This window comes from Chenopodium quinoa, unplaced genomic scaffold, assembly GCF_001683475.1.
Source record: "Chenopodium quinoa cultivar QQ74 unplaced genomic scaffold, ASM168347v1, whole genome shotgun sequence".
Lineage (NCBI taxonomy): Eukaryota > Viridiplantae > Streptophyta > Magnoliopsida > Caryophyllales > Amaranthaceae > Chenopodium > Chenopodium quinoa.
The window spans coordinates 913003-928548 of NW_018745281.1; the positions used below are offsets into that span (position 1 = coordinate 913003).

The window sequence follows — 15546 nt, forward strand, 5'->3', positions numbered from 1 at the left end:
TGCTTACCTGTGTAAGTGCTCATCCTAGTGAACTTGGATTCACATAAGTCAATAACCCATATTAAAAGTGAACCTCATACAAGGTGATAGCTTTCAAACTAAAACACTATTTATCAGAGAATATTCTAGATTTGTGATCAAAGTTTATGAACTTTCACCTTTAAAAAAAAAAAAAAGTACAATGGACAATGTTTGGACCCGGGCGATGTCTCGGATTATTACATGAAACTGATCATTAATATACGTTGTAATTTAAGATTCAATTTTCTTGTAATTAAATTTGTTGTTCATATTGTCATTTGCTAGTGATTAATATTTTGTATTCAAAAGGTTGTATAAAAAAATCACATAGCTTGGTGGTAAGACACTTAGTTGTAGAACTAAAGGCTGTGAGTTCAAATCTCGTGGAGAACTTAAGTGCAGTGCATGACATATAATGAAAACAAATGGAAGGGGAGCCACGTGGCGTTATGAGTAGTTAAGTGGGTGACGTAGCATAGTGAGGGAAGTTTACGTGATACGTAGACGTTGTTAGAAACGACTTTTAATATATTAGTATAGATTATGTATGATAGAATTATATTGATATAATGTTTTAAATAGCGTCAATTATAATTAAAAGAGGTTATAAGTTTTAATAATAAGCATTAACATTACTATATATTAGGCTAATACCTCTTACAAACATGAAAATCGTAAACTCGATTTTCTTTAAAAAAATCTCAAAACTTCCATTATAATTCAAAGAGTAGCCCCTCTATCACACTTCATATGATGCACATGCAAATAGAAGTGATTAATTAGCCTACACTTCTTGAACCAATATACACTATAATTATCCATCTACACACATTATAATAAGGTGTGACAAAATAATGGAATCTAAATCTAAACCAAAAGGTATAAAAACATTTAAAGCATCAACGATGTACTAAAAAATGAAGGAAACAAATATAGTTAATAATATCACATCACATTATGACATTATGTGGCGTAACGTAACAGAAATCTTACATACTCAAAATCTCAATAATTAATTTTTTTTTTTTTTTTGAAAGAATATTTTTATTTAACTGTTTTTATTTACTACGTATTTTTCTTAATATGAGAGGGAAGTTTCGAGAGACACGCGGCGTCAAGAGTAGACCCAGCCTAATCCTTAATTTTCCACGCTCAAAAGCCAATTTGTACGGAAATTATTAATTTATGATGTCATAAATCAAGGATAACCCACTCTCATGGTTTTCGTGACATTCACGCGCGGTCCCCTTGTGGTCAATTTTCATTCTCATTTTCCACGTTGTTTCTTGTTCACCTTCTTTTTAGACCAATTTTCTTCCATTCAAATTAATTTTCTTTGGATATTTGAAATTGGAATTATTATGAAGTCATTTTTTTCTCGGTGAAAACACGTTATTATTCTTTCATTTCAAAATTTTCAATATTACATTTGTGGTGTTTCAATTTTTATTGGAGATTTTGTTAGAATATGCAAAAAAATTGAATACTTATATATCGTATGATCATTTATTAACTAGATGTCAGTTGTTCCTTATGTTTCATATCAGGTCCTTATTTTATGCTAATTATGTAATTTTTGGGTCTATTAGCCCTAACTTAATTTCTATGTGTGATACTTGATGGTTTGTAAATCGATAACTATCGGAGGTACTACCACTAACTCTGTTGATGCCTGGGGTTTTCTAATGAATAGCTGGGTTGATAGCCTTTTAACCAAAAAAAAACAAAAAAAATACAAAAGTTAGAGAGGAAAAAGTGAATGAAATACATAAAAAAAGATGAAAAATATAATTATAGACAAAAGTTAGAGAGAGAAAGTAGAAAAAATTACAAGATAAGTGAAAAATTTAAGGATAATTTAAGAAGTACAATGAATAAAGTTTTTTAAAAAAAGGTATAATGGTCTTTAGCAACTATCTAAATATAAAAATAGGAACAACATTTTAGATGTCAAAAATAAGAAAACAGAAAATGGGACGGAGGGAGTATAAACCAACACCGAAGTAAAGCGCGTGAAAATTAGACTAAAAACAACCACCCACTTGTCTTATCTCTCCTAAATCCTCCAAAAACCCCTCTTTTTTTATTCATTCAACCCAAACCCAGAAAACCTTTTCTATTTCCTTCTTTCTAGTATCTTCCTTCTCTTTCTCTCTCCTTCTCAACAACCTTCTTCAATCTTCATCAATGGAAGATCCACTCCCTTACGATCCCCACCCTTCTACCCCTCTTCCCATCCCTCCTCTCGACCACGCTCATCTTCTCTCCTCCGATTTCTTCCCAGAAAACGGCGATGATTTCAACTTTGGTGCTGGCTTCGATTTCACTTTTGATGATCTTACATTCGCGGATGATCTACTTTTGGACCCGCAAGGAGATGGGGTTTTTGATTCGGATGTTTCTGATGTTTTAGAGGGTCGGAATTCTGGGGATTCGGAGATTCTTGTTGGGAACCCTAATTCTAGGGTTTACGATTGTTCGTCTCCGGAAGGGGTGAATCATCATGGTGGGGTTTCTTCTGAGGAGTCGAATTTTGGGGTGAAGTTGAATTGTGCTTCGCCGGAGTCTGGTAGCTGTAAGAGTAATTCCGGCGTTTCGCAGACGTTTCGTGGTGGTGATTCAGGTAATATTAGTGATGACCGTGATGTTTCTTCCAGTTCTTTTAATGAGAATAATGTTGATGATTTGTCTAGTAAGGTTAAAGTAGAGGAAATTGGTGGGAAGAATAATAATCATAATAATAATGTTAGTAAAAGTGTTGTCTCGAAGAGGAAGAAAGAGTATGATCATGATCAAAGTGAAGAGGGTAATAAAACTAATAAGTTTAGGAAATCGGGGATGTCGGAAAATGTGAGTGTTGAAGTGGGTAGTGTTGATGGGGATGATAAGAAGAAAGCTAGATTAATGAGGAATAGAGAAAGTGCGCAGCTTTCTAGGCAGAGGAAGAAACAGTATGTAGAGGAGCTTAAGGATAAGGTTAGATCAATGCATTCTACGATCACTGATTTGAATGGAAAGATTTCGTATATGATGGCGGAGAATGCGAGTTTGAGACAGCAATTGGCCGGTGCTGGTGGGGTTTGTGCGGCCCCTCCACCGCCTCATGGGATGTATCCGATGGCTCCTATGCCATACCCATGGATGGCGTGTCCTCCTTATATGGTTAAGCCGCAAGGATCACATGTTCCATTGGTTCCGATTCCTAGATTGAAGCCTCAGCAGCCTGCGCCGGCTCCTAAGGTTAGTAGGAGGTCGGATAGTAAGAAGGGTGAGGGGAAGACTAAGAAGGTGGCGAGTGTTAGTTTGTTGGGGTTGTTGTTTTGTATGTTGCTCTTCGGAGGGTTGGTTCCGTTGGTTAATGTTAAGTATGGCGGTATTGGGTTTGATGGTGTGCAGAAGGGAAGTGTATTTATGGTTGATAAGCATGTCGGGGTTTTGGAGGGTAAGATTAGTAGTCATGGGAGAATACTTCAGCAGTCGAATAGTTCAGATGGGTTTGGTCCAAATGGGAATTCTAGTGAGCCATTGGTTGCGTCGCTGTATGTCCCAAGGAATGATAAGCTGGTGAAGATTGATGGGAACTTGATTATTCATTCGGTTCTTGCCAGTGAGAAGGCTATGGCATCGAAAACGGATGAGGAGAGTAAGCCTAGTGAAGAAACAAGCTTGGCTATCCATGGTAGTTACCCGCCTTATCCAATCCCTGGACCAGGGAGCAATAATTGGAGACACCCTCACCTTGACAGAAATCAAAATGGGAGGCAAAGGGCTCTCGGCTCTAGCTCTTCTGAAGGGTTTACACCAGCTGGATCTGATGGCAAACTGCAGCAGTGGTTCCGTGAGGGACTTGCAGGTAATGATATCGAACTTTGTGTTGTTTTGACTGTTTTGTTATTTTAGTTTGGTGTGTTCATCTACTCTTTTATATTTTCTTTTTTCCTGTGTGTTATGATGCCAATCTGGAAAGTGATTTAGATTTATTTTCCCGTTCTCGAGTCTGAAGTTGACTTCTCTATGGGCTGTCCAAGTTAAATAATTAGTTTAGGTGATTGGTAATTCTGATTTTCTGAAATTCATGAGCACAACTTCTAGAAAACCGAACAACTTTCTTCTATCATGTGTATTATCATACAATAAAATTTCTGCTTAACTTAATTTTTGTTCTAGCCACTGCAAGATTTTCTTTTTGAGAAATGGGTCCATAATCATTGGGTTCGATGTACAAGATCTTGAGCACTTATCAAGGAGCCCTGAAGTACACAGAAGAAAATTTTGCCACTAATTATGTAATATAATATTTTCTGTGCATGCCTGTAATATATGTGAAAGCTGCATGATGAATAATGTGAGGGTATTGCCTTTGCTGATTATCTTTTAAAGTTTCAAGCTTTGGTTTGGTAGCAGTCTCTACCAGTTGCTGCAATGGCCATTTTGTGACCTGTGTCAGCTCTGATGGAGGGTGTACGCTTGAGTTTGCTTTTCTTTGTATCCGAGGATGGAAGCAAAGCCTCATTTAATCTACTGCTAAGCAGCAAAGCTTCTTCTTTGTTTTGCTTGGTGCTAGGCTGTGAAAACGATGGTATTGGATGCATAAACTGTTTAGCAGACCAGAAAAGCTGGTGGGTTTGTGTGCTTTAAAAATCAGGGCAGACTAGGTTGTTAGTGAAAAACATTATTGCATCGTTTTGTCGTCAAGTAGCCTGTGCATGTTACCTTTTCTCAAGTCTTTACTAGTTTTTGTATGTGTGGTATGATATCGCTAACTGTCTGCAGCCACATTTTACTCTTGTGCAGGGCCTATGCTGAGTTCTGGCATGTGTACGGAAGTGTTCCAATTTGATATCTCACCCACTCCAGGATCAGTAGTTCCTGCTACATCCATTGTTAATGTTACCTCTGAACGCCAACAGAATTCTACTCGCTCTAACAAACCCAGGAATAGAAGGATCCTTCATGAACCTGTTGTTCCTCTCGATGGCCATACACTGAATGCTACTGAAGAGCATGTGGCACATGAGCAAAATGATGGACTTCAGGGCAACAGAACCAGTTCTTCAATGGTCGTCTCTGTTCTTGTCGATCCCAGGGAAGTTGGTGATGGTGATGGAGAAGGCGTGATTAGATCAAAGACTATGTCTCGGATCTTTGTCGTCGTTCTTATTGACAGTGTCAAGTACGTGACTTACTCATGCATGCTCCCATTTTTGGGTTCAAGCAATCATTTAGTGACAACCTGAAATGTGGGATAGAATAAGATGAGTGATGGATATAAAGTATTCATCTCCACCACAGTTTTGTACAGGATCGATAGTTATGTAGAGCTTTTAAATTTTCTAGTGACACCTTTAATCAGCCGGTCTTTCCATTGCTAAGAAACCTTTGTAAACTAGGTTCTTATCTTCATGTTGAGATCTTGGTGTGCTAACAGGCATCAATCGGCCTACCTTGAGGATGCGTTCAGGAACGTTGACTGCTTGTAACTTATGTAATCTGATATACTTAAATGCAATATTTACCTTTTAATCTGTATTCGCACATTTGCTTCTTTTCACTATGTTACTAATACAATGTATACTTGTATCATATTCGTGTTTCTAGTAGTTTAATATCTTGATCAGAAACTAGTTTCATCTACGTTTTATACAACTTTCATCTTTAGAGGCACAAATGCATCTGATATTCTTAACTGCACAACAAGAATCTGATCTGTTATATCATTGTATTACAGTTCAAACAATATAATTTATAGTGAAAGAAGCATTACATGATTCCAGCATAAAACTATACTTGAAAAGAGTCTACTATAGTTTGCAGAGTTTTCTGGGAGGTCTGCCACTGTTTATCATTTGCACTGGCAACGAATAAAACGACTGTGTTTCCCTTTGCTGTTGCTTTGGCGAGATTGTGTGTTCCTGTCAGAGCATATGGCGTCTCCAATACATATTTGTAGTACTGCAAGCACCAGAAACACAAAGGGCCTAGTTATTCTACCACCAACTTATAATCGACACTGGAATAAGCTAAACTAACATTGGTAACTGTAATTGAAACCATGAGGCTTTGTTCTTTTCACCTTTAAAGAAGGCAAGAATCCAAGATCAATGCACAACTAAATCTCCTAAAGTAAGCAAATGATTAAGATGAGTACAAGAGATCATACCGTCTGATCACCAACTTTCTCAACAGAAGTCTCAATCAGCTCATCCGGGTCTAAGGTGTTCCCGGTAACAAAAGGTCCAAGGGAAGCGATTAGTTTATCAGGGCTGCCAATTTCTTCGATTGTTGCATTAGGTTTGTTGGTTAAACGAATGAGAGGGGAAGCTACAACTTGTATCTTCCCTTGTTTCTCATCTTCAAACTTAACCTCAATCCATGGTTCTGCACACTTTGGCTGGCAGTAATTCCCAGACAGTATGTTGGCTATTCGCAACTGCTTCCATGTCGGTGGCAATACAAATTGGTAAGGCGCTACGTTCCCTGCAAAACCATCACTATAACCTTTGCTTTCAATGCTACAACTCAACCTACAGTCTGCATCACATTACATTACATCCTTTCTTTTTCTAGCAATGTACCAATGCTAAACAAAATAAAATACTCTGAAAGCATATAGAGCGCCACATAGAAAAATAACACATTCCGAAAACAATATATTCAAGCTTCAAAATACACAGAAAATAGTTTAAATAAAAAGTAGAGATAACAGACTGATCAGACCTGCACGGAGGGCAGGGGTGTCCTTAGAAGTGGCTTTGAAGAGAACAAAGGAAGGGTCAGACGGCGAAGGCGGCAAAAATGATCCTACATCTACATCTCTAGCTTGTGAAGGAGGAGGGGATTTTAGTACAAAATGAAGGAGAGAAAAAGAGACACCCTTTAACAACAAATCTCTTCTTATTAGTGATTTTCCTTGTTCTTGTTTTTGGGTATGTAATTGTAACATTGATGGGTTTGTGGGAGGTTTAAAGGAGTTTGATGATGATGAAGATGAAGTGAGGGGTAGTTTGGGTAGTGAAGAAGTAGCCATGTTTGTGAAAGAGAATGAGGAGAGAGAAAATGAAAGTTATGGATGTATGTATGGATGAGGTCTGAATTTCAGTCGGGATTTGGTTGGTTCAGAGATTGTTTTAGAAAGGAAAGTTTTGTTAAAAGATGTGGTATCTCGTAAAACCAACTGGCCTTAACAGAATGTGGTTAAAGCTTCCCCTTTCCAACTATGGATTTGCTTGAATTAAATTTGACTCTCTTGCAAATAAAAAAAAAAAAAAAAAAAAAAAAAAAAAAAAGACTCAACTTATATCGTTAAATCTAAAATGAGCGGATGAGCCTGATCAATATCGGTTGATTTATAACTATAAAATTATAAATTAATATATTTGATAGTGTGTGATTAGACTTGAATTTAATTAGACTTAAATTGAAGCTATGTACAAATGACTAATCAACCTATTTCTTGTTTAGATGTTAGATTATGGGCTTTAGTTACAACAGTTCTAGCTAGGCACAAAACAAGAGTAGAAACAGTAAGAAGTAAAAAAGATTATCACAAAGACATAAGATCAACAGAAATAAGGTTGTAGTTTAAAGATAAAACTTTCATATATATGACTCATGTGAAAGATGAAGGGAGCTATATTTACTTTAGGGGTCTGACTGTTGGCTATTAGCATTAAAGTGATTAAACAATTAGATTATTTTGTTGTATTAAATGGCTAAAGATGGATAAATTTGTTCCTTACCAAACAAATATGAAAATTTTGTTTATTGAAAATGCTAATTTTGTTTTAAGATAAATATGTTTATTGAAAATGAATATTTTGTTGTAGTGCTAAATAGCATTAAAGTGAAAGATGAAGTGAGCTATAATATGATCATGATATTATTAAAGATAAATATGTATTGAAAATGAATATTTTGTTGTAGTGCTACTCTATAGTTAAATAAAATTTGAGGTGATTAAACATGGTTAATCCCAGCAACAAAATTATAGGGCTAATTATCCTAAAGACATTAGGTTAAATTTACGAATAGATCGATACAAGTACCAATAAGTTCATTAAAGAAAACCTTCATACTTTGTCTTTCATATTTAAAGTGAAACTACTCCATAAATATTACTTCGTACGTAATATAATTTACAACATAAAAATTTAATTACAGCAAAAAGGTCATAGATTACTATTTCTAAATTTAATTTTACAACTACGGAGTAATCTTTAATTTGAAAATAATAACAATAATAATAAACTTTAATCCCAAAAAAAGGGGGAAAAATAATGGAAGGGAAAAAATAATAACAATATTCACTACTTTTAGCACATTCTCAATTTCTCACAAAACACCTTTTTGCACTTCCACTGCTCAACTCTCCCTCTCTCTCTCCGCCCTCTGCTCAGCCTTTCCGTCACCGTCGTCCGCCGTGCGCCGTCTATCCCAAGCAGCACGGCCGTGATCTTGCCGTTGAGGTATTTTTCCTTTCAATTATTTTCTTATTTTTCCGTTCAATTCTTTTATTTTTTGTATTTTTCTCATTTAATTCATTGAAGGTGTTCTGGGTTATTTATAATATGAATCATATCGCTAATCTAGGTTATTTTAACCTGTCGCTAATTTAGGTTTCAAAATTGAAGGGAAATTTTCATCTGATCAATGTAAATGTAGAACATATATGGGAATTTTCTGAGGAAGAAGAAAGAAGTATATGGTGTGTCAGATTACTTCAATTTATACGAATTAATTATCTTAATACTTGTATATAATTGTACATTCTAAGCAATTAAGGAGTTGTATTATATTTAATTTGGTTTAATCTGACCACCATTCAATTTTCCCAGAATTTCTTGATTGTTTGGAACGTGCATTGATTAAAAAATAAGAAAAATTAGTGGAAAAATTGTATGATGTGCTGAATTGATTTTGTAAAAATGGTATATTTGATGTTGTAAGCCTGACTGAATTGATTTTATTGGTTTGTAAGGAGCTACAATGTGCTGAATGTAGACGGGATTTGATCCCGGGTCTTGGGTAGTTGGGTACGACCCCCAAGTCTTTAGCAAGCTAAGCTAATTGGCATCTTCCAAGCATGCATGACTGATTTGTGTACGTTATTGTAATTCTGATTCTTTTAAGTTTGGATGTGTCCTTTTGCTTTCCAATTTATAAGATTCTTCTGGGATTTTTCTATGAAAAAAATTAATTGAATTGAGGAATGTTTTTTTTCTTGAGATATTATCATTTATGTATTGCATGCTGTCTACTTCATGTTATTTTGCCCTCAGGAAAAAATGAATACAGTACTACCTCATTTTAGTAATACTATCAATGTCTTGATATTCTCCATCATGGATTGAATGGATTATTCTTAATCTTATCTGGGGTAAACTTTGAGATGCGTCGAAATATAGAATTGATTGATTAGGATTTAGGTCCCCTGCTAAAATTGTGTGAATTCATACCCCTACATTTCTAATGATTCCCTCGCTTTAATGATGAATAGGTTCCATGCTGTAAAACCATGAATGCAAAAACGAAAAAGAGAACTGTAGTTGAAAATGGTGACACTGGGACTGGTGAGGACTTGGTCCTTGCTACATTGATAGGGAATGGGGAGGATTTGAGTCCTCTTGTTCGGCATGCCTTTGAAACAGGCCGTCCCGAGCCACTTCTTCAGCAGCTAAGGCACGTGTCAAAGAAGAAGGAAGCAGAGATAGAGGAGTTATGTAGGCTTCACTATGAGGAATTCATTATTGCTGTTGATGAGCTTCGTGGTGTGCTAGTTGATGCAGAGGAGCTGAAATCTGAACTCCAAACTGATAATTTTAAATTGCAAGAGGTTGGGACTTCTCTGTTGTCTAAACTTGACGAGCTTCTAGAATCGTATTCGATAAAGAAGAATATAAGTGAAGCTATTAAGATGTCCAAAATGTGCTTTCAATTGCTGAAGCTTTGTTCAAAGTGTAATGCCCATGTGTCTGAGGGGAAATTTTATCCTGCGTTGAAGACTATTGAGCTGATTGAGAAGGATTACTTGAAGAATATTCCTGTCAGAAAGCTGAGAGTGGTAGTGGAACATAAAATTCCAGCCATAAAGTCGCATATTGAGAAAAAAGTCTGCAGTGAAGTTAATGAATGGCTAGTTCATATCAGGAGCCTGGCCAAGGATATTGGACAGACAGCAATAGCACATACTTCATCAGTGCGTCAGAAGGATGAAGAAACAAAGGCTCGTCAGAGAGAAATTGAAGAAAACAATCGTTCACAACTACCAGAGGTTGCATACAGTTTAGATGTTGAAGAGGTAGATGAGGATCTGAGTTTGAAAATTGATCTTACTCCTATTTACAGGGCATATCACATTCATAAATGCCTAGCGATTGGGGAACGGTTTCGGGAATACTACTATAATAACCGGCTGGCGCAACTCAATTCAGACTTGCAGATATTCTCATCTCAGCCATTTCTTGAATCTCATCAAACCTTTTTGGGCCAGGTAGCTGGCTATTTTATTGTGGAAGATCGTGTTCTCAGGACGGCTGGAGGTTTATTGGAAGAAAGTCAGGTTGAGACAATGTGGGAAACTGCTGTTTCTAAGATCACTTCTGTGGTTGGGGGCCAGTTTTCCAGGATGAATAATACAGCACATTTCCTTCTTATCAAAGATTATATGACCCTTTTTGGAACAACATTGAGACATCATGGGTATGAAGTAACTTCTCTTCTTGAGACTATTAATGGCACTAAAGATAAGTATAGCAAGCTTCTTATGGAAGAGTGTCGCAGGCAGATTTCTGAAATAGTTGCTAATGATAGCTTTGATCAAATGTTGTTGAAAAAAGAATCTGACTACCAGGCAAATGTACTCTCTTTTCAACTGCAGACATCAGACATCATGCCTGCCTTTCCTTATGTTGCACCATTCTCCTCCATGGTACCAGAAGCTTGCCGTGTTGTCAGATCATTTATAAAGGACTTTGTAGATTACTTATCTTCTGGTGGGGATGTAAATCTTTTTGATGGTGTGAAGAAGTGCCTGGATACGCTATTGATTGATGTGCTTAATGAAGTCATAGTTGATAAAATTAATGACACCTCCATTGGTGTATCAAAAGCCATGCAGATTGCTGCAAATGTGTCTTTCCTCGAAAAAGCTTGTGATTTTTTCGTGAAAATTGCATCAAATCTTTGTGGAGTCCCCACACGGTCAATAGACCATCCTCAAGCTACTTTAACAGCTAAGGTGGTCCTTAAAACATCAAGAGATGCAGCGTATATTGCTCTGCTGAGTCTGGTTAACATTCAGCTGGATGAGTTTATGTCACTCCCTGAAAATATCAATTGGATACCAGATGATGTACCTGAAAATGGACATGAATACATGAATGAGGTGATTATTTATCTTGACACTCTTCTGTCAACTGCCCAGCAAATTCTACCAATGGATGCTTTATACAAGGTTGGCAGTGGCGCTCTTGAGCATATATCCAATACTATTACAGGAGCATTTCTTAGTGATAGTGTCAAAAGATTCAATGCTAATGCAGTTGAGGCCATTAACAATGATCTGGAGATATTAGAGAACTTTGCTGATCAGCGGGTTGAGAGCACTGGTTTGAGTGAAGATTACAAGGATGGTAATTTTAGATATTACCTGATAGAAGCTCGTCAATTAATAAACCTTCTAAGGAGTAATACAGCGGAAAACTTCATGAACCCTGTCATCAGGCAGAAGAATTACCATACTTTGGAAATTAAGAAGATTGCAGTTATCTGTGACAAGTTCAAGGATTCTGCGGATAGTCTGTTTGGAAGTCTTTCAAATCGAAATGCAAAAACTAGCGCCCGGAAGAAATCTATGGATATTTTGAAAAGAAGATTGCGGGACTTCAGTTAGACAGCTGGCAGCCTCTTATTATATGAAGCAGAAAGAAGTTGTGATTTTTCTTTGGTAACACAACTAGATTTTTCTCTTTTGTAGCTCACTTATATAGGTACCCTTTTTACCTGTGGTATTATTTCTCTATGTTCTCTTCAATTTTGTTTCTCTTAACATTTCAATTGACTGAATTTTCTTTATATTGGTGTTGAAAGATTTTAGAGGATCATTGTATTCCTATTTCCTATTATTAATATACGATAACGATGATCCATTAGAGTGCAGAGCCAAGTGCTTTTTTTGGCAACAATGATGAAGGGACAAAAAAAAAAAAGAATGAAAGAAAGAAAAAAAAAAAAAGTTAGAAAGAAGTAAAAAAAAGGAATTATATGGAAAGCATATTGTGCCTTTTGTTGAGTTTGAAGAGCACACCACTAGGTGTTTTTTTTCTTTATCTGGATTACATATCATGGAAATTTTGGTTGTCTGTACCTGTTCATTAAGCATGAGAAACATATTTGATCACATGTCAAGCTTTCACTTTTACCGTTTTAGTAAAACATCAAAACTTATAGTCTTGTTGTAAGTTTCCGGATTTTTCAATGATCTGTGCAACTCATATTGGCTTTGGTTTTTTTATAATATGTTTTTTTGACTTCTGGTATGACTCAAAGGATAACTTCCATAAAAAATGAAAATCTATTTGAAATTTGTTTGTTGCTAATGCTAACCGAAGATTTGTTTAATGACTTTGACCTCTGGTTCTGGTAATGTTATGTTGTGTTTGCTGAGTTGTTAAGTATCTATGAGAAAATTATCGAGTTCATCAGTTCCTGCATGTGGCAGGACTTGCATGAATATTTCTGAACCTGAGATTGGGCCTGCTTCTCAGTTTTAAAGATTGCCCTTTGTAGTGGGAGCTCTTTTTTTTAGAAACTACATTGCACTTGGCCCTTTTAAATCACTACTTACTGTTAGTCTTGTAATTTTAAAAAATATTTTCTTGAGATTGTTGATCAACCGAATGGTGTTTTAGTTTGAAAAGATGACCCTCAGGTTTCTGAAGAATCTGAACTCGTTCTTTAGCTCATAACTGGCTGAAACTTTGCTTGGCATGGGAATATCATGTTAATAATATCATTTGGAGAAGCTCCTTATTTGTGAACTTTGCTATTGATCAACTCTTGTCTTAGTGCAATTTGTTGTAAAGTTTTCCTTATACGGAGCTTGCTAGACATTTTTCATGCTACATGAAATTCATAAAATTAATGAGGTGCTCATGGTGTGGGATTGGTTCTTTTTGATTGCCTGAATTCATCCTTTCAAGATGAAGAGTTTATGAAGTGACAAAGGCAATGTCTCACAAGGCTTACATCAAAGTTCTTGAAAGGATTTTTGTGTTGCATAATTTTGTTCAGGTGCTTCCTGCTGGATAATCATATCATCTCACTACGCTACCAGTTTTCCAGGGCTACTGAGATTATTCTTACCATTCTCTACTCTTCAGTGTCTCACTTTTTTAGGGTCCTAAGAGGTGAATCATTTTATGTTTTGCCTGGAGATCCATTTAGTGGCTGGTAAGAGGATTATGTGATAAACTTGATTTTATTTTGTTTTGGCTTGAGACTTTCAGATTATTACAAACAGTGTTGGAGCCAACTTACTGGAGATTATTGGACCTGTGTCAACCTATTTCAGCTACACTTAACCAAAGGTGAGGTATATGTGATTCATCTGATCTATATTCAAATTTTAGCTTTGCAACTTTTTTTAACTGAATGTTCAAGTTTATCCTACAAAAATTTCTGTAGAAGTTACAATGGTGTTATGTCGTTATGACATCATTTTTGGAAATTTTCATATGTAGCGTACTGCGTACAGTTTAAGTTGTCATATTCTGACCGTCTGAAAATGCAGTGACAATAGAGTAGCAGACAATTACACCTTTCCAAACTCATTCTAAAGTAGTCTGAGTTTAATCACATACCAAATATTCTCTAATCTTGTTATTTATCTCCAGCCTACCCTCTTTCTTAAGGCCCAATACTTCCACCTAACTGGAAATTTTGTGACAAAGTTTTTCAATATGCTTCTCTTAGCAGCATTGCTGTGTCACAATCCTTTCTGTTGATGGAGAGGAAGGTTCTCATTAGTCTTTGCTTCTTTTAGCCTTTTAAGGACATGTGAATTGCATTGCACTGGATTACCATGTTTTGGCAATCTAGCATGTAATACACATACGCCGTCTTTATATCATCGAATTTGCCTTTAAATTATGATGTACTTTGAACTGTCCAGGAGGCCCATATATAGATATGATTGATGGCTAGTCTTCGATGCTTTACAGTTCCATATTCTATTTTCTTCCCTCTCTACCTACCCATCATAGTGATTTATGTACACTTAATCCTCTTACTAATACCATTTTCTTATTAAGAATTTTGGTCTCATACATCCAGTTATCAGAATTTGCTAGTATATAAAAGCAACATCATTCCCATATAGAAATTTATCTCGGATTCAGTCCTCGTGTATAGATATCTGTCCTGGTAAAGTTTTGAAAGAGGTTCATGTCTAGGTTCATTCCCATATAGAAGGATTAGAAGCAAGATGGTTTGCAGATGACTTGTTTGCAGTCTGCACTTCCTATGAGACCAATTAATAGAAATAAATAATTCCCATTCTCCTTGGTGCTTTTTTGTTAAGAAAAAAGGATTATATTAACAACTGAAAAAACAGGAGCATATAGAAGTATATGCTAGTTTGCTAGTCTCAGAATTGTAATTCATTCTGCCTTGATATGGAAACTTGGATATGTCAGGAATGTCTGTGCCTTTTATTTTAAGTTAGAACAAGATTACTGTCATACCCATGGTTGTGATAATGTTTATACAGAACTGACTTATCATGGTCCTTAGATAAAGGTATTGTAGCATTATAATTACTTCCAGTAGTGTCTTTTTTATCAGTTAAGAATAAGAAGTCTGACAAAGATACAGTGACAGTGGATTATATAGTGGCTGTTGCTGTTATATGCATCTATCAGCTATCGTCGCCTGTTTGTTTTACTACCTGATATGTTATGAGACAGGGTTTCAAGTTTAGAAACTGTTGAATAATATTAATTGCCCTGTTTTGTCAACCTTATTTCTACTTACTCCAAGAAGATTAAGTAAACAAATAAGTTAATTTTAAGAATAAGTGTTACCCAAGTTTAATGTACAATTAAAATACATTCTAATAAGCTCAGGTGAAATCAAGTAAGATTAGATTAGTTTAGTTAAGTTCGGATGAATTCTTATAAGTGAAAATCAGGTGAATAATGCCTCTTGGGCTAATCCTAGTAGTCAGGATCAGTTGATGATGCAGGCCATGGAAGTGGCTAGGAAAAAAGGCTGGGCTGATTCACAGTCCAATCCTGGGCCTGAACACATTGGCCTAATGCTTTGCTCAAAAAGTAGGGCTTAATCTGATTGGGCTGTAAGTGTAGTTGATTTGTGCCAAGCTAATCCTTGAAAACTTGGGCCCACGACCCACTTGCTATCAGGATCAGTCTGATCCAGGCCTTTGTCAGGCTGGGCTAGACGGCCAGGCTTGGCTTGTGGCAACAGCTTGCTCCCATGATTTCAATAACAAGGAGAGATGACTCAGAT

General features: G+C 36.2%; 3 protein-coding genes across 3 annotated transcripts; 2 read left to right on the forward strand and 1 right to left on the reverse strand.

Moving 5' to 3' along the window:
- The first annotated feature begins 1955 nt into the window (after nucleotides 1-1955).
- On the forward strand, nucleotides 1956-5604 carry LOC110711750 (bZIP transcription factor 17-like). The gene is made up of 2 exons (XM_021890166.1): nucleotides 1956-3874; nucleotides 4816-5604. Exons 1-2 carry the CDS (start codon nucleotides 2209-2211, stop codon nucleotides 5256-5258), a joined length of 2109 nt encoding a protein of 702 aa, XP_021745858.1. The 5' UTR covers nucleotides 1956-2208; the 3' UTR covers nucleotides 5259-5604.
- A 99-nt stretch (nucleotides 5605-5703) lies between these two features.
- On the reverse strand, nucleotides 5704-7278 carry LOC110711751 (psbP domain-containing protein 6, chloroplastic-like). The gene is made up of 3 exons (XM_021890167.1): nucleotides 6739-7278; nucleotides 6182-6498; nucleotides 5704-5973 (listed from the first exon to the last, which is right to left on the reverse strand). The coding sequence occupies exons 1-3, from the start codon at nucleotides 7046-7048 to the stop codon at nucleotides 5803-5805; spliced, it is 798 nt and encodes a 265-aa protein (XP_021745859.1). The 5' UTR covers nucleotides 7049-7278; the 3' UTR covers nucleotides 5704-5802.
- Nucleotides 7279-8146: 868 nt separating this feature from the next.
- Nucleotides 8147-12418, forward strand: LOC110711640 (exocyst complex component SEC15A-like). Its single transcript, XM_021890059.1, has 2 exons — nucleotides 8147-8486; nucleotides 9518-12418. Exon 2 carries the CDS (start codon nucleotides 9536-9538, stop codon nucleotides 11909-11911), a length of 2376 nt encoding a protein of 791 aa, XP_021745751.1. The 5' UTR covers nucleotides 8147-8486; nucleotides 9518-9535; the 3' UTR covers nucleotides 11912-12418.
- The last annotated feature ends 3128 nt before the right edge of the window (nucleotides 12419-15546 follow it).

What these genes read in the sequence shown, in the direction of transcription:
- LOC110711640 (XM_021890059.1), top strand. Translation starts at nt 9,536, where the DNA reads ATGAATGCAAAAACGAAAAAGAGAACTGTAGTTGAAAATGGTGACACT.
- LOC110711750 (XM_021890166.1), top strand. Translation starts at nt 2,209, where the DNA reads ATGGAAGATCCACTCCCTTACGATCCCCACCCTTCTACCCCTCTTCCC. An exon ending in GTTCCGTGAGGGACTTGCAG is followed by an intron (nt 3,875 to 4,815) that starts GTAATGATATCG and finishes ACTCTTGTGCAG; the next exon opens with GGCCTATGCTGAGTTCTGGC.
- LOC110711751 (XM_021890167.1), bottom strand. Translation starts at nt 7,048, where the DNA reads ATGGCTACTTCTTCACTACCCAAACTACCCCTCACTTCATCTTCATCA. An exon ending in CACCCCTGCCCTCCGTGCAG is followed by an intron (nt 6,499 to 6,738) that starts GTCTGATCAGTC and finishes ATGGTTTTGCAG; the next exon opens with GGAACGTAGCGCCTTACCAA. An exon ending in AGAAAGTTGGTGATCAGACG is followed by an intron (nt 5,974 to 6,181) that starts GTATGATCTCTT and finishes TGGTGCTTGCAG; the next exon opens with TACTACAAATATGTATTGGA.